The 16,910-nt window shown below is 39.1% G+C and overlaps 6 protein-coding genes across 6 annotated transcripts; 4 read left to right on the top strand and 2 right to left on the bottom strand.

Annotated features, from left to right (window-relative positions):
- The first annotated feature begins 264 nt into the window (after positions 1 to 264).
- LOC106386954 (protein FAF-like, chloroplastic) lies at positions 265 to 2,283 on the top strand. Its single transcript, XM_013826781.3, has 2 exons — positions 265 to 422; positions 507 to 2,283. The coding sequence occupies exon 2, from the start codon at positions 550 to 552 to the stop codon at positions 1,903 to 1,905; it is 1,356 nt and encodes a 451-aa protein (XP_013682235.2). The 5' UTR covers positions 265 to 422; positions 507 to 549; the 3' UTR covers positions 1,906 to 2,283.
- A 172-nt stretch (positions 2,284 to 2,455) lies between these two features.
- On the top strand, positions 2,456 to 5,410 carry LOC106386956. Its single transcript, XM_048752147.1, has 5 exons — positions 2,456 to 4,125; positions 4,375 to 4,488; positions 4,569 to 4,676; positions 5,038 to 5,076; positions 5,169 to 5,410. Exons 2-5 carry the CDS (start codon positions 4,477 to 4,479, stop codon positions 5,331 to 5,333), a joined length of 324 nt encoding a protein of 107 aa, XP_048608104.1. The 5' UTR covers positions 2,456 to 4,125; positions 4,375 to 4,476; the 3' UTR covers positions 5,334 to 5,410.
- Positions 5,411 to 5,416: 6 nt separating this feature from the next.
- Positions 5,417 to 8,701, bottom strand: LOC106386955 (glycosyltransferase BC10-like). The gene is made up of 2 exons (XM_013826782.3): positions 6,580 to 8,701; positions 5,417 to 5,826 (listed from the first exon to the last, which is right to left on the bottom strand). Exon 1 carries the CDS (start codon positions 7,673 to 7,675, stop codon positions 6,590 to 6,592), a length of 1,086 nt encoding a protein of 361 aa, XP_013682236.2. The 5' UTR covers positions 7,676 to 8,701; the 3' UTR covers positions 5,417 to 5,826; positions 6,580 to 6,589.
- A 1,089-nt stretch (positions 8,702 to 9,790) lies between these two features.
- Positions 9,791 to 11,883, top strand: LOC106419752 (chaperone protein dnaJ 3). The gene is made up of 5 exons (XM_048752145.1): positions 9,791 to 10,071; positions 10,391 to 10,659; positions 10,762 to 11,038; positions 11,126 to 11,324; positions 11,406 to 11,883. Exons 1-5 carry the CDS (start codon positions 9,919 to 9,921, stop codon positions 11,729 to 11,731), a joined length of 1,224 nt encoding a protein of 407 aa, XP_048608102.1. The 5' UTR covers positions 9,791 to 9,918; the 3' UTR covers positions 11,732 to 11,883.
- Positions 11,884 to 11,926: 43 nt separating this feature from the next.
- On the bottom strand, positions 11,927 to 13,994 carry LOC106419753 (probable receptor-like protein kinase At1g49730). Its single transcript, XM_013860581.3, has 7 exons — positions 13,748 to 13,994; positions 13,163 to 13,418; positions 13,007 to 13,059; positions 12,859 to 12,926; positions 12,667 to 12,762; positions 12,539 to 12,608; positions 11,927 to 12,454 (listed from the first exon to the last, which is right to left on the bottom strand). Exons 1-7 carry the CDS (start codon positions 13,824 to 13,826, stop codon positions 12,147 to 12,149), a joined length of 930 nt encoding a protein of 309 aa, XP_013716035.1. The 5' UTR covers positions 13,827 to 13,994; the 3' UTR covers positions 11,927 to 12,146.
- A 134-nt stretch (positions 13,995 to 14,128) lies between these two features.
- LOC106386959 lies at positions 14,129 to 16,368 on the top strand. Its single transcript, XM_048752146.1, has 4 exons — positions 14,129 to 14,302; positions 15,033 to 15,260; positions 15,535 to 15,779; positions 15,867 to 16,368. The coding sequence occupies exons 2-4, from the start codon at positions 15,053 to 15,055 to the stop codon at positions 16,236 to 16,238; spliced, it is 825 nt and encodes a 274-aa protein (XP_048608103.1). The 5' UTR covers positions 14,129 to 14,302; positions 15,033 to 15,052; the 3' UTR covers positions 16,239 to 16,368.
- The last annotated feature ends 542 nt before the right edge of the window (positions 16,369 to 16,910 follow it).

Genomic DNA, 16,910 nt, shown 5'->3' with positions numbered 1-16,910 from the left:
AGGTGTACATGTTACTTTCTTGCAGTAAATAGTTAATAACGGAATACATCATAAAACATCTTGAAAACATATGTTACTTAAGTGCATCATTATTAGAAATCTTTTCAAACTTTTAACAAGTATTGGAGGGTTTTGTTTATAAAAGAAAAAGAAAAAAAAATTCCTAACAAATAAGAAAATTTGTGAAGAGTTTGTCAAAAAAAAAAAAAAAATTGTGAAGAGTCATTTGATGAGGACCCCACGGTACATGGTTCCATAATGAGAGAACCACTACTATATAAGCTCATCTTCACTCCCCTCTCTTCATGTCTCATTCTCAACCATCAAACCACAAAACATCATCTTCTTCTTCCTCTCTTAACACCACCACTTAACGCAGTTGACCTTCACCCACACTTTGATCTCTCTCAAATCATCATCCAGTAAGAAGGATACAAAAAATATTTCATTTGTTGGACTTGATTGTAACCAGTGATTGTTAAAACATTTCAATTGTAATTGTGCAGGAAAGTGAGGGAATAGTGTTGAGAGATTCTGATTTATTTTAAGATGATGGCTTGTGGGTTAAGCAAGAGCCTTGGCTTCTCTTCCTCGTTGAAGAAGCAGCAAGGCGTAGTGACCATCCTTGGTGGCAGCAGCATTTCATCTGCACCTTCACTCAGGAGGACTTTCTCCGCTGACTTGTCCTCCAAGAACTGGCTCACGCAGAACGGGACTCCTCCTATGAAGAGGATCTCTTCCTCTGAGAAGCTCCATAACTTTGGTGCTGACTCATTGAACTCCCAAGACGAAGAACAAGGATCAAGATCTGGGGTTGATATATGGGCTCAGATTCAAGAAGACAAGAACAAGAAGAAGGAGGAGATCGAGCCGAGCCAATCCGATGTATGGAGTTCGATTTTATCCGACAAGAAGAAGAAGACGGACACGGAGACGGTTCCTCCACCGTACGTTCATCCTCTGGTGAAACGAGCCAGCTCCTTGAGCGAGAAAAGCCTCGAGATTTGCACTGAGAGCCTCGGATCCGAGACGGGTTGCGAAGGCTTCTCTTCTTATGCATCGTCGGAGACTGGAGAGGCTGAGGAGAATCTTGTTCTTGAAGTTACAGTGACCAAAGAAGAAGAAGAAACAGAGTTTGTTGTTGAGGTTGAACAAGAACAAGTCACGGTTCCGAATCAGACAAGCTGCATGGAGCTGCCTCGAGGTTCGTTTCCTCCACCGATTCGTTCTCTCTCGAGCCAGACAGGTTCTGCTCTGCACATGAAAACTCGTCGTGACAATGGACGATTGGTTCTCGAGGCTGTCTCTATGCCGTCGCACAACAACTTCTCCGCTAAGCGACAAGACGGACGTCTCCTCCTCACTTTTGCAGAAATTGAAGAGAAAGAAGACGAAACTGATGAGTTTCAGTGGTTCGATGAAGAAGAAGAAGTGGAGGAAGCGCAAGACGAGTGGGCCTACAAGCCCAATGGGCTTCTATATAAGGTGGCACAAAAGCCTATTGGGCCTATTACTGTCCATAGGTTGGCATGTAAGCCTATTGGAGTACCGAAGATAAACTCGAGATGGCCCGCCATGGATGAGTTCGAAACTAAAACCGATATGTCGACGCCGGTAGTCCACTCTCTGCCACCGAGGCCAAGGGTGGCTCAGCTGGCTCGGTCAATGAAACCGCTGTCCACAGTGGACGACACCGTGGGAGCTGCTTGCTTCAACACATGCGATTACTCTTGGAAGCCCACTAACAATGAAGTATTGGGCGGAAACACAAAACCCCAATTTCAAGCCCAAGACTATGTCCAGAAATCAATGGGTGTGGTGGTTACACATGATTTGATAAATGGTTGCAAGGAACCAAGGAGGTCTCTTTTGTCTGTTGAGCGTTTCTGCATTGCCACTTCATAAGTTGAATACCCTACCAAAAAGGAGAAATTTACAAGACGCATAAGCATATATGATATATCTATCTATTTGTATATATATTCGAGTATGTATACTCGAATATTATCTATCTATTTGTATATATATTCGAGTATGTATACTCGAATATATATGCATATCAACCAAATAATTGTTGTTGTTGATGGTTTTTCTACCTCTATATGTTTTACCACTTGCCTTTTTGGCTTGTGGGTAAAAAAGAAAAATAATAAGTAGGAAAAGAAAGAAAGCGAGGAGTGAAAATTAGATAGTAATTTATACTTTTTAAAATGAGGTTATATACCTCGTTGGAGTAAGAAATATGTATCATGAGGTATTGTACGTACAAACTTTTGTTGTTCACATCGCTCGAAATAAGACGAGAAGACTCGTTTTATTGATTTAAGTATCACCACATTGTAATCAAGGTTAAAAATGTATGAGCCCATCGACACTAAAAAGAAGTGGTTAAGGAAAGCTCAAGCACTTTTTTTTTTTTTTTTTTTTTTTTTTGGAAAAGCTCAAGCACATTGGACGTGAAGATTGTGGAGCTTTTAGAAGTTTACATGTTCACAAATCATAAAATATGATGTCTTAAATTTGGAAACATAGAGTTAAGATTTGCTTTGTAAATGAATATGCATGGTATTCTTTCCTGTTCTTTTTTTTTTTTTTACATAATTCTTTCCTGTTCTTGTTCTGCAGCATCTCGTTCTACAGTTCGTAACCAGACTCCAGTATTGGCATGTAAGAATTTATGGATCGGCCAGTGCTTATATGCGCTCACAGTAGGTGAAGACCTGGGGGGGGGCACATGCCCCCATCTCTTTTTCTATTTTTCTTTCTTAATTACTAATTTTGCAATGCTCCTCTCATTCTTTTTTTTTTGCGTTCAACTAGCTCCTCTAATTCTGCAACTAAATATGATGAAATAAAATTATGTGCTCCGTCTAAAATAAATGGTCTCTTCAGAGGCGGATCCAAAATTCTTTTTAACATTCAGTTCAAAAAAAAAAAAATTCTTTTTAACATGGATCAAAAAACGTTAATGGTAAAAAAAAGAAGTAAAAATGGGTATCAGGTGAAGTTGAACCATGATTAATGGGTGTCAGCTTTGTAGATTATACCAATAGAGCTATCGACTCTTTAACAGTTTCTTTGAAACAAATCAAACTTTTATTATTTAAGAGGTGTCAGTTGGTTTATTAACTATCTAAGAGGTGTCAGTTGACCCACCATGTACCTCTGGGCCTCCTTGGCGTGCCACTGTATGCTCATTGAGGTGCACAACATCTACAAGTAAAAGTGGGAATGTTGTTTATTTGATAAAAGAGAATCCTTTTCGAATCGGTCCAAAACGTCACTCAACATGATATAAGATGTAAAACATTCTACAAAATGTTGTATATCATTTATGGGGTAGGGGTTATTCGTGTGTGTTGTGTTACATATTCGTATTGATGGGACAGCAAGATCACTACAAATATACGAGATAATCCAATAAGCCTCAAGTTAAAAGCCAATATAAGCCCATTTCCTTTCTAAACCCGGATCCACATGCCCGCCCAGAGAATCTTCTCCCTACTCTGACGTACCGTACTAGTTGAAAGGGGAAAGGATCATAAAGAGAGGGGGGAGTCATGGGAGATGTTAACGTAGACGACGACGCAATTCTAAAATCATTCCTCGCCGAGGTCGGTGAAGTCGAGAGGGACAAAAAAGTCGTCAGGTTCCTTTTCCTATGCCTCACTCTAGCTCCCTGATCTGACCCTTGTCTAAGCGTTATTATTTTATTCATAGTGCGTTAGGATTTCTAATGTTCTAAGATATTAGCTTAATAAATATCTTAAGACCACGACCGTTACTTACTTAGGAACTGTCTGAACGATCAAGAAAGAGATTATATTCTCACCCAAGTCCATGCTGCTAAAGGTTAAGATTAGATGAGGTTTTATAGTCTTCTTGGATCCATGTTTTTACCTGTTTGTTGGGTTACTAGAGTTCTTAAAAACCCAACATTGTGGAGACGCATGTGTACACATAGTGTTACATCATTTGAACGTTATACCAGAATCTGTAATTTTCTTTCTGTCTCGTGACAGCCTTCTTTTCTTGAACTGTGAAACGCAGAAGAGCTTAAGATGAAGAGGAAAAAAACAGTTAAAGAAAGATACCGCCTCAAAAATAAAGTCCCGGGTCGATGAGGTAAGAAAACCGTTTCTTTTTGGGTTTAGATCTAAGCTAAGCTATTAAGCCGAGATGTCTTGACCTTTTCTTATGTCCAGAAGATGTTTTCACCGCTCTCTGTCTTTATTCATCTGTTCTTTCGTCTGATTGCCATATAGTCACAACTCAGTTTCATATTTGTGTTTCTTTTTGGTCAATCCTGCTCGTCTTTTTCTCCAGTTCATATTCCTCTAAACTTGTAGTGATACGCATTATTTATTTATACAGGGAAAGGATGAGCAAATATATGAGCAATCTGAAGAGTTTCAGAAGGAGCTTAAGTTAAAGGTCCGAGAGATACTAACAGACCAAGAGTGGCGTAGGAGAAAAATGGCCATGAGGGTATGGCAGAGTTTCTAGTTGGCCTTGGATTATATTTTATCCCTGAGAGTTCATTTATTCTTTCACTTCTTGACATTTAGATATCAGAAGAAGAGAGAAGACTGAAGAAGGATGAAGAAGAACAAAAGGAGATATGGAAGAAAAAGCGTGAGCATGAAGCACAGTGGGAAGGAACTAGAGAAAAAAGGGTTTGTGCTTTTCTTAATCCATAATCTTGATTCCGGACCTGCCTATGTATCTGTTAGTTTAAAAACCCACTTAACCTTACCTTTTGGCACTTGAGAGTACGGTTAGAAATGGCTTTAGAGAAGAGAACTCATTTGAAATAGTTGAAACCATTATGTCAGTTCCTGTGACCAAATACTTTTTGACACTTGTTTTGAGCTCGAAGAGCTTGCCATTGTTCCATCTTCTGTTGATTTATTATTAAGACGATCTGTGCAATTTCTCACGTTCTCGATTTCACCATGGAATAATTATTATACAGGATAAAGTCATGTGTAGCGCAGTTGCTTTTTGTCCTTGATGTCAGTGGGTTTCCATGTGCAGGTATCAAGCTGGAGAGACTTCATGAAAGCAGGAAAGAAGGTACGTTAGCTAGGAAAAACTCCCTACATTTTTTTTAATTATTCGGTCAGAATCAGATCTCAATTTAAACATCTGCCAACATCATCCTTCAGGCCAAAAAGGGAGAGACACGTCCTCCAAAATTGAAGACAGATGATCCAAACAAAGGCCGGTCAAGAAAGGCTGATCTCTTTGACTCTTTTTTTGCTGATCTCACACTTGTTCCGAGTACATCACAACTTTTTCTTCTTTATCAGAAACATGGAAGAGTTATATAAATTTATCTCAGTTCTCAAACGCTTATTTACCTTTTAACTTTTGTATTGAAACATGGAAGAGTTATTAATTGCTCACTACGAAAAACCAAGAAAATAGCATGTTCTCTTCATAGATTTCCTTGACACAATCATAATGGTACAGACCCCCCACACCTTGGGGGTAAAAAAAATCTCTGCTTATGTACAGCACCAGATCCAAAAGAACCAAAAAATTTATAAAAATTACAACTTGGATAATCTCAAAGTGGCTTAATCTTAGTTTTCTTGTGATATATTATGTGACAACAACTCACAAGGGTGCGCTTGAAGTACCACTGAAACTGGTTTATTTTGTTTCAAGCCTCCCAAGGATTGTTTCGCCTTGCCTCTTCTTACTCCTGAATGTGATTTTTGCTCTTCAACCCACCTGCGTAAATACTCATCCGGTCCAAAAATGTACTCTAATTTTCTCACGCCACTTGCTTGCAGGCGAGAAATCACCAAAACTTTTTTCCTGAAAAGACATACGCAGAAGCAGAATAGAATTGAGTACTTGTTCCTACTTTTTGATGTTCATTAAAGACAAAATTAAGAGAACACCAACTCAATGCAATTCCACATGACTTCTTACAACAAAAATAGAATAGAGCAAAATAGACTGATAAGAGCAGGAAGCACATTTCACGGCAGAAACTCAGATTGCTTCTTATGATTATTGATCAGGGTGCAAAACCAAGCCAATGTAGACATATACCTTAACTACAACTACATGCTTTTCTTTAGCATATCAGACAGTTGATGGTAGCACTAGCTGGCAGCTGCACTATATATTTATAGTAGTTATATCATCAGGACTTGATTGATCTAAACCAATAAACTGTATTCCACTTATTCTCAACGAAAATATAAAACAAAGCAATGCAGCAGATAAGAGCACAGAATCCTTTTCATGGCAGATTTGTATAGTCCAAAATGACTCTTCTGTCTCATGATTCAGAAAGCAATGTAAAACCTCTATAAACAAACAAGATATATAACTACTGATAAATCATAAACCAGAGTCTAATGATTGGTTTTGAAAAAAATATAACTCTAATTTTATAACAACAGTTAATTCAGCTTGTAACCATGTTTCTTTTCAAGCCTTAACATTACAATTATCAATCAATCTACAATTAAGTTCATAAACCAAGCCACACAGACCTATCACAATGGCCCCCCAGAAACATAGGAATCCAAAAGGGGGAAGGCTTTGAGAAACACTTACCGGCAAAAACTTAATCTCTGAAAATCACCGAGTCCGCAATAGCCAACAACGGCTTCAAGCAATCAGGGGTAAACTTGCGTGCAAAAAGGTAAGAACTCGAGTGGCTAGACCTCCTGAGTCTCTTAATCAACTCCGGCACCACTTCCTTGGGTCTATAAGTATAAGGATGCCCTTTCACAGTGCCAGTCCAGTTAACCTGAGTCAAGGTATACCCAGTACACCCATCCGGATCCTTCATATTCAACAGCGTCGGAAAATAATGCTCCTCGGGGTAACAAGCGTCAGAACGATAACAAGGAAGCTTAAACTTCCTCCACAAGACCCTATCTTTGATAGTCAACAACGCATGTCTCCTCGTCATGACAAAGAACTGCGAACCAACTCTGAACTTCTCAAACGGAACCTCGGGGAGCATAGCGTACCTCCCCCGAGCGTTGTACCGTTTCCAGAGCCTCGGCTCGTCGGAGATGAGCTCGATGAAGGTCCGGAACAGGACCCGGACGCCTCTCGGACTCGGATCCGGGTCGGACTTATCGAACGTTGCGGATTCGAAGAGGGAGGTGTAGACGTAGCTGAAGGAATGCAGAGGGACGCAGTACTGTGAGAGGACTGCGAAGTAAGTGTTGGCGGGGTCGTCGAGGAAGGCCGTTGCGAGGAGGCGGCGCGTCGCGGAGATGAGCGTCGGTGACGCGCGCGCGGTGCGTTTCGCGTTTGCGATGAATGCGTTTGCAAAGACGGAGCCTTTTTGGGGGAGCGTGATGTTTACGAAGGGGTCCGCGTGGACGTAGACGTTGTAGAGGGATTTGGGGTGTGCGGAGAAGAATCGGTCCCAGATCGGGGCGAAGTGGAGGTCGGAGTTGGTGAGGAAGAGGAAGGCGATCTTGAGCTTGGGGTTTGGGTAGCCGGAGGAGAGGTGGGAGAGGGAGGTCGAGGCGGCGGCGGAGGAGAAGAGGGTTTGGTCGGAGATTTCGTCGGAGATTGGGATGAGGGGCTCGGTGGGTGGGGAGGGGAAGACATGTGGGGCGATGAAGATGAAGAAGATGATTGGGAGGGAGAGGAGGAGGGAGAAGGAGAGGATGAACTGCTTCGAGTACATTATTCGAATCTGGAACCCTTGAAATCTAATCAATCCTCCATTGATTGAACTTTAAGAAACCTAGATTTGAGCAGGTAGGTTGACGAAAGATGATCTCTTTCTGCAATGATGATCCTTAAAATCTCAAACACTACAGACCCTTCAATCGAGATCACGATTTGTTCCTATTCTCAGAACGAAATCGTAGAAGTAAGAATTAAACCCAGAATGAAACTTTTTTTCTCCAGACTTTTGGAGGAAAAGAAGCAGATTGAATAGATTTGAGAGGTGTCTTCAGATTTCAATAGTGAAAATACTAAAATCGAGAGGATGTCTCACAGTAAGTGGTGGTGATGATGATAATGTGGACGATTGAGAGAGAGAGAGAGAGAGAGAGAGGGGATTTGTTGTTCTTCCTTTGTTGCGTTGTAATTGACGCGAAACAATTAGTTTTTTTTTATTTTATTTTATGAGACGGAGGGGTATTTGTGTCAATTACGAACCGACAGGCGGCAAGCGTAACCCCTTACGTCGTCAAGTGATTGTTTATTAGATCGAGGGATAAGTTAACGGCGTCAAGCTGTATTTCAGTCGTTGATAAACGGCGATGGCTTCGTCCGATGATGATGTCGGAATGTTCTTTTTTTTTTTAGCAACGATGTCGGAATGCTATTTCCCTCTTTTTTTTTCTTTTTTTTTTTTTTGTAACTGGAATGCTATTTTCCTCTTTTTGTTTTGAATAAAGTGAAATCGATTTAAATAATAAAATTAGATATTGAGTGTTGTATCTAATTTCGGTAGGTCCAACTGATCTTGTAACTGGTCTGCACTATTTGCTGGGATGTGTTTTTTACAAGTACAAAAACACGTACTCACCGAATGAGCCGTGGGCATTTCCAAGACCCGATCCAAGAGTAGTGGGCAGAGTTGCAACAATTATCTAAGTACAAGAAAGGCCCATTAAACTTTTCTTTTCTAAATAAGCACGAATTAAATATATGTTTTATTAAAGTGAGCACATTTAAAATCGTTTATAAAAATGGTTCATACTTAAAAAGGCTAAAAAGTTCCAGTTTTCTTCTATAAAATTGTTTTAAAGGACCCAAGTTGTTTGTTTGTTTTAGGGCTCTTAAAAGTGACTGGGCCTACATGTCCAGAGCTATACCTTTTTTTTTTTAACACAAGTCCAGAGCTATACCAAATAGTGGGAAACCCGACTTTTTCTTCTTAAGATGTTTTCTCATTATCTCATATAACTTTTTGCTGAGATGTTTTAATTAACTTGTTAGCCTAGTAATATATAAGGTTAGCTTTTAATTTTATTTATATAAATTGCATAACAAATTTTATATTCTCTCCCGTAGTTAAAACTCTTATATTATAGTGTTTTTGGAATATCTTAATAAATATTAGATAGTTGCTAAAATTCTAACTTCAGACTCTCACAGAAGCAAATCTACCACGAATGCGTTATTATTAGCATTTTCAAAACTATGTTAGTAGACACACTCAAGATAAAATTATAAATATGCTTACTTTTAAAACACAACTTGAAGTTTTTAAAATGATTTAAAATATCTACTAATTATATTTTTTGCAGTTTATAGATTATACCTAAATTTTGTAGTTGGATGTGGTAAATCGTAATCATTAAATCATAATTATGTTACAAATTTTTTTAAATAAAAAGTAAATTATGCTTTTATATATATTTTTAGAAAATCTACCATTTTAATTTATTCTAAATCTCAAGCACCTATAAAGTTTATACTTTTCTTGTGCTAAATTATGTTGATAACATTTTAAATCTATATTTTCAAATATAAATGAATGTATATTAATTATATTTGGATTTTTGACTGATAATATAAAAATAATTATTATTTTGAAATTATAGAAAGGAGATGTTAATATCTTTCCATGCATTTATTAAAACAGAAATACATAAAATTGTTGCTTTGTTTTTCAAACTAATCTATTTTCTTTGATTTCTTAGCTAGATTTCCATTTATCTCTTTATAAATTTATCCTTTTTCCAATAAGAGAAGAATTGAATAAAAACAAAATAAATCCCTAAAGTAAAAAGGAAAAAAAGAAGAAATATATAAAAAGTGCTCAGCTTCACCTATAAGACCTCGAACATAAGGCAAACCCAATTAGCCTTCTTCAAACAAACTCCGTCTCCTTCTCCTCTCCACCGTTAAAAGCCTCGCGATTTGCCTTCTCTCCCCTATTAGGGTTTTCTTAACAAGGAGGGTGAAAAGATGTTCAGAAGAGGACCTTCGAGTAAGAGCGACAACACCAAGTTCTACGAGATCCTTGGCGTTCCCAAGTCCGCTTCGCCAGAAGATCTCAAGAAGGCTTACAAGAGAGCCGCTATCAAAAACCATCCCGACAAGGGTGGAGATCCTGAGAAGGTATTGAATCTTAGATCCCCCCCACCTTCTTTATTGGCTTAGATTCTGTGGAATTGAATTAGTTCCTTTGAGAAAGTTAACTCCTTTATAGTTTATTGGCTTAGATTCTGTGGAATTGAGTTAGTTCCTTTATAGTTTGATTTTTGTTCCCCGATCGATATGAGCTCGCGTAAGCTCTTGGGTCTTCGTTAAATATATCTATAAGTCCGATTCGATCTGAAAATTTCGAGCTTTAGGTCATTGAAGCTTGCTAGGGATGATTCTTGAATTTGACCTATATCTTTAGATGTTTAACGGTACTTTACATGTCTCTCTGCAGTTCAAGGAGCTAGGTGAGGCTTATGGAGTTCTTAGTGATCCAGAGAAGCGTGAGATCTACGATCAATATGGAGAGGAGGGACTCAAGGATGGAATTGATCGACACGACCCTTTTGATATCTTCTCGTCCTTCTTTGGTCGTAATGAAAGGAGGCAGAGGCGTGGTGAAGATGTTGTTCACCCTCTGAGGGTATCCCTGGAGGATCTTTATCTCGGAACAACAAAGAAGCTCTCACTTTCTAGGAATGCTCTGTGCTCAAAGTGTAGCGGGTTAGTAGATATGCCTCTGTGACTCTTGTCTTGTCTTTCAAATTTTCGTTTCTTTTAATGTCTCCAAGATGCTTAAAAGATTTTGATTTTATGATGTGGCAGAAAGGGTTCAAAGTCTGGAGCTTCGCTGAAATGTGGTGGGTGTCAAGGAAAGGGAATGAAGGTCTCGATCAGGCAGATTGGACCTGGAATGATTCAGCAGATGCAGCATGTTTGTCAAGACTGCAAGGGTACAGGAGAGACCATCAATGATCGTGACAGGTGTCCACAATGCAAAGGAGATAAAGTAATCCCCGAGAAGAAGGTGCTTGATGTAGCTGTTGAAAAGGGAATGCAAAACAGTCAGAAGATCACATTCCGCGGACAAGCTGATGAAGCGGTTTGTTACACTATCCTTGTCCCTTCTTTCAGTCATCAATCACTACATTACTCGTCTTATTAACTTTCTTTTGTTATTTCAAAACAGCCTGATACGGTCACTGGAGATATAGTGTTTGTCATTCAGCAGAAGGAGCACCCTAAGTTCAAGAGAAAGGGAAATGATCTCTTTGTGGAGCACACCCTCTCTCTAACTGAGGCTCTCTGTGGCTTCCAGTTCGTCTTGACGCACTTGGACGCAAGACAGCTTCTCATCAAATCCAGCCCTGGGGAGGTTGTGCAGCCAGGTACGTATCTCAACCACAAGCCTCTCTAATTACGCCAGCTTTTACTGTGCCTTACCGTGGTGTGTATTTGTTTGTTGATAGATTCATACAAGGCGATAAGCGACGAGGGAATGCCGATGCACCAGAGGCCGTTCATGAAGGGCAAGCTTTACATCCACTTCACGGTCGAGTTCCCGGAGTCGCTTAGCGGAGATCAGACAAAGGCCTTTGAAGCTGTCTTACCAAAGCCGGCAGAGTTTGCTCTGAGCGACATGGAGATAGCCGAGTGCGAAGAGACGACGCTGCACGAGGTGAACATTGAAGCTGAGATGAAAAGGAAGGCTCAAGCTAAAAGAGAGGCTTATGATGACGATGATGAAGAAGAAGGCCCAGGCGGTGGTCACGGTGTTCAATGTGCTCAGCAGTGATCCAACATGCGCATTTTAGTGATATCCAACTTTTGCGTTTTTTTTTGTTAAAATTTTCTTTACATGATTTTTTGGATCTTCTTATAGACTTTGCCTAAATCCTGTTACAAATTTTATTATATTTTTGGAATAAACTTTTCTAGTTTTTGAGATTTTGTCCTCTCCACCAACAATTCAATGTGCTATATCAAGATATTTTCAACAAAATAATTTCTAGCTAGATTTTCAACAATTCAATGCGCATAAGTTGTATATAGTGTTGCTGAAGAAGCTTTATATCAAGAAACAAGACTAGTACAATCCTTACCACACTATTAGCTATTATTATATCTAGAATTGTCTGAAACGGTCCACATGTAATCTCCTCAACTTCGACCATTCAACCTCAGTTCAATTCACAGACGAGAACTACTACTTACGATGCAACATCGATCTTCTTCTGTAGATATCGGTATACATGTGTTATTGAGAAGGAAGGTGGCTCGTACCTCGATTTTATACAGAGCCGAGCCACGGCTAGAACTTTCTGTAGCTCTCTAGAGTTGTAGCTGTTGCCGAGATCTGGATCAATCATCTTATCAATGGAGTTTGCAATGCAAGAGTGTTGTACCCATTCGATCAAGTCTTCGCCTTGTCTGTCTGATGATTGTCCTGTGATCAGTTCCAACATCAACACTCCTAGCTGGAATATCACGTTTCCACATTCCTCATCCGCACATGATCCTACACGTCAGTTTTCCAAAACCGTGAGGAAAGCCAAAAAGGACATTGAGTCTTGGAAAGAAAAAGAAGATTTAGTTTTTTTACCTTCGGAGCAAGCATCATTGGTTGTTTTGGGATGGCTTTGTGTGTGTCTGTTGATGCGGATGTCTGTTATCTGCAAGAGAGAGATTTCAGCTATTGAATTTGCTGAATTTTGTAATCACTGAACTTACTTTGGGGGTGAAGTTTTGATCCAGCATGATGTTACATGAGTTCACTGAAACATCATAGATCTGTGCATCACTACTGCTGAAGATTAGCAAATATTCCTGCGGTTAAAGAGAAGATCATAATCATCTTCTGACTCTCTTTAGTAGTATAATAATCGGTACGTATGTTAAATAAACATTTAAAAAGCAACTTACTAATGCAGCTGCGACCCCAATGGCTATTTGGATGCGAGTCTTCCAGTTCAAAGGAGTCTTGAGCGGATCTATCAAGAAACAGACGGAACGTTTAGTAAAAGGATTGATTATGTTATGATGATAATGTTTTGAGTTCTTTTTTTTTTACCATTGAGATGTTCTTTCAAGCTTCCATTTTCAATATTGTCATACACTAGCATCCTGAGAAGCAGGCAAGCAAGCAACAAGAATATCAAATGAAAAGCTAACAAACAGAAAAATTGTTTTTTTGTAGATTTCAAGAAAGAAAGAAAGGAAAGGGAACCTTTTGCGACCGGTGCAAAAGCCGCGAAGCGTGAGGAGATGGCGGTGACGTAAGCGTCCCAAGAGCTGGACTTCCTCGTAGAACCTCTCACGTCCAAGATCGAGAGACTTGAGTTCTTTGACCAAAGCAACTTCACCGCCTTTGAATTTGGCTGTGTATGCGGAACCGTGATAGTTGGTGTAGATAACCTTACGGAAACCTTCCGTTGCTTTCACGAGTTCCGTGTACCCGAATCTTCTGACAAACTCTATCTGACCTGTGATGATGATGGCACACAATGGTAAGGTTATATAAGTCTTTCCAGAAACAGAACATAACACAGAGAGACTAAGTCAAACTCTAGTCGAAATCGAACCAAACATAACCAGGTACAAATTAAACACAGTCGTAGTAATAGATTAGTATTAAGAGTAACAAGTCATATTTGTACATATGTTAACATAAGAGTAACAAGTCATATAGTCCAATGCAATAATAGTGGAATCAAACTGTAGAATGTAATCTGGAAACAGAAGATGCTTGTGGAAGCCGCCTGAATCTAGTAAATCTAAAAATATGGAAAAGAAAAGCGAAATTGTGGCTCACCGGAGCGAGTACGGCGGAGCCAGGAGAGAAGAAGGAAACGGATTCTGCGGCTAAGGCGAGGTCGATCATCTATTGCCATTCGTTTCTTCACTGATGAGCTAAGTTTCTCTCTCTCTCTCTCTATCTCTCTATCTAGAGAAATGATTGAGTGAGAAGAAGATTGGATCTGATGCTTTTCTTGGAAGTTTTGGGAGTGTCAACTGTACGACTCCATGAGCTGTAAATGCTTTTTCTTTTTTTTTTGTTTGTTTGTTTGCTTTCCCACCATCTTTAATCATAACGGTTTTTCATTAATGTTAGTTAATCAGTAAAGTAATTAATTACTTTTTTACTGCCCTTCTTTGTGATTAAAAAAATATTATTTTAATGGACTGGATTAAAATGTGTTTCCCTGACACGCGCTTGTGTTAGAAGACTTTCACGCGCACCCTACTAAAACAGACCCGACCCGGCGGCCCAATTGGAGACCCAGATTCCACCGAATATCCAATATTGTGAATCGCTCTGCTTCTTCCTCGCCTTCTGCTTCTTCCTCCGCTCGAGTGACAGCTTCAGGTACGTTAAACTCTCCAATCCCATCGTTATTTCCGTCTGTGTGAATTTCTTATCATCACTGAACTTAATTACTTAGCTGTGATGAGATCGAATCAATGTTATTCCCCTTGAGAGATTCGATTTTTCGATTTTCGATTTTGCTCGTCAAGTGTCTACTGAAACAATCTCTGAGGAAATCCATAATCTGAATCCGACATCGTGATACGCGAATTGAAAAACTGTAATTTGATAGTGTTCTTGTATAAAGAAAGAAGTCAAGATTGTTGGGATGCTGTAAATATCTTTTGGTGGAAGTTATATAAACTTTGCTTTTGCCGCCCTGTTATAGCTCCAGTTTATGTGTAAGCATGTTGGAGCTTCACTGCAAGAGACGCTATAGAAAGAATATGTAGCTTTCTCATCGATTGTCTAGTTTCATATCCTTGGAAAGTTCCTAGCTTTGTGGAGGCATTGTCATGAGTTATGACATTCTCCTTCGCTTTGAGATACCTTTTTTGATGTTGTTGATTTGTTTTGCAAGATTGATGTAGAGTATCTTTAATCCGCTTTGCATTAGTACATAAGATTGAAGCTTTAGGTGAATGGTGGCTACGTTTTAGAATTGTATTTCTCTGCTAATTTAATTTGTTTATGTACTTAGTTTTTAGTTCGTGTTAAAGATCTTCACGGTATGCCTGCTGTGCAATGAACCTGAAGTTTCTTTCTGAGTGGTTAAATTTTTGTTGGTCAGATTTTGCGAGAAAGTGAAAAATGAGAAGACAGGGAAACTTTGCGGACTCGCCTGCTACCGGATATGGAGCTGGACAGATACAGAATGCACATTCTGATTTCCAAGGTCAGTTAGAGGCGTTCACGCCTGAGAGGGACCAACCATCGCAACCAGATGGTCAATGGAGATGGGAAAGAGATGGTCCCCCGAATATGTCCAGGCCTATGCCAACTGCTGCTTACAATGAAAGTACGTCTCTTTACTTACTGATAGGGGTTGCTTCTAAAGTCTCGTAGGCAATGGTATTGTTGTTTTAGAATTTTTGGTGAATTTGAAAATCCATTTATAAACAGGCAATGGACATATACAACAAGTTTTGTATAAATTGTTGAGGAGTGTTAGTTGCATATTTGTTTTTGGTGGAGATATTTTTAAAAACCATATCCTTTTGTAGTTCCTCCTGCATCGACTGTATCTCAGGCTTTAGGGTTTATCTCTTGATACCAGCGTTGTGTTCATGCAGGCCAAGGCGTTGATTCATCAAGGACATATTACCGCGGCCAAATGGATCCAAAATCAGGAATGGAGACACAAGGCAGCGGTCCAAGAGCTCAACCACAGCACCATGAAAACTCGAAACCTGGCTATGAGAATAACCGTGGGATGCAGACCTTTGAAGGCATTGAACAGAAGTTCATGGATGATATAACAAGACTAGCAAAAGATCAAATGGGAGCAGAGGATGCAGAGATTGCCAGACATCGAGAGGTTAGGAACAAAAGCTCTGCTACTGAACTACTCTAGTTTTGGTTTTAGTTAGTTGATCTGAAGTCTTTTTAAACTCTCTGTATACAGAGAATAAACACCATTAATACTCGGTACGAAGAACAGTTAGCTGCACTGAGATCACGCCACGCAGGTAAAAGAGAAGAGATCATGAGGAAAGAATCACAAGCTAGGCAGCAACAGTACAAGCAGCAAACACCTGGGATGATGGATCAGTATCATACAAACGCGGTTGGTGCGGCCAATCTAAGACCATCTGGCCATCCCCAGGGTTACATTGGTAATGCTCAAGATCCAGCTGATGCACCACCATCCAGATCCTATGGATCAGATCGGTTTGAAGCATATGGAGAGAGAGCTAGGTTTCAGGGCGGAGAGAGGGATCATGGATTCGAGTCCAGGGGTCAGTACCCTGGTGGGACAGTCTCACGGTTCTACTGATGTAATATACATGTTGTGTTACTTTGCTTTTTTTGAATTATAGATCAGTTAAGCTTTCAAGACTATCCAGACTTTGAAATTGACTACAATACCATTGTTATTCTTATACGCATACGTCATAAGTTGTCTTTTTAACCTTCTTAAAAGACACATCATGTGATAGTAATAATATCAGATCCAAAAGATGGTGACTAAAGCTACTTTATTGATTACTTTGTCAAGTAGTATAAGTTCATTATCCATATGAGTTATTTGGGTGATACATGACTCAAAATGCAATTCAATTTAATCAAGTCTATGAGGCAAATAGTGCTGGGTTCGCGGGTCTAATCATTTTTCGATTCAAAAACTTGATCCGCATAATCCGCAAACAAAAACTTTTATATCTGCACCCGTCCCGCCAAAACCCGCGGGTAATATTAATTATATTAAAAATAGTTATTTTAATTAAAAATGATTATTTTCTAATTATATAATAATTATTTTAATTAAAAACAATTATTTTTTATTTATATAATAGTTATTTTTAAAAAATACTATTAAAAAATATATTTATAATTAAAATTATACAAATATTTATTGTTTTTTATATATTTTACGAAAAAATATTTTTTTTTCAAAAATGTTTTTTTTTTAATTTGCGGGTTGGCGGGTACCCGCAATTCAAATTCG

This window comes from Brassica napus, chromosome C3, assembly GCF_020379485.1.
Source record: "Brassica napus cultivar Da-Ae chromosome C3, Da-Ae, whole genome shotgun sequence".
Lineage (NCBI taxonomy): Eukaryota > Viridiplantae > Streptophyta > Magnoliopsida > Brassicales > Brassicaceae > Brassica > Brassica napus.
The sequence above is the reverse complement of the archived record's forward strand: the minus strand, read 5'-3'. Positions and strand labels throughout refer to the sequence as shown.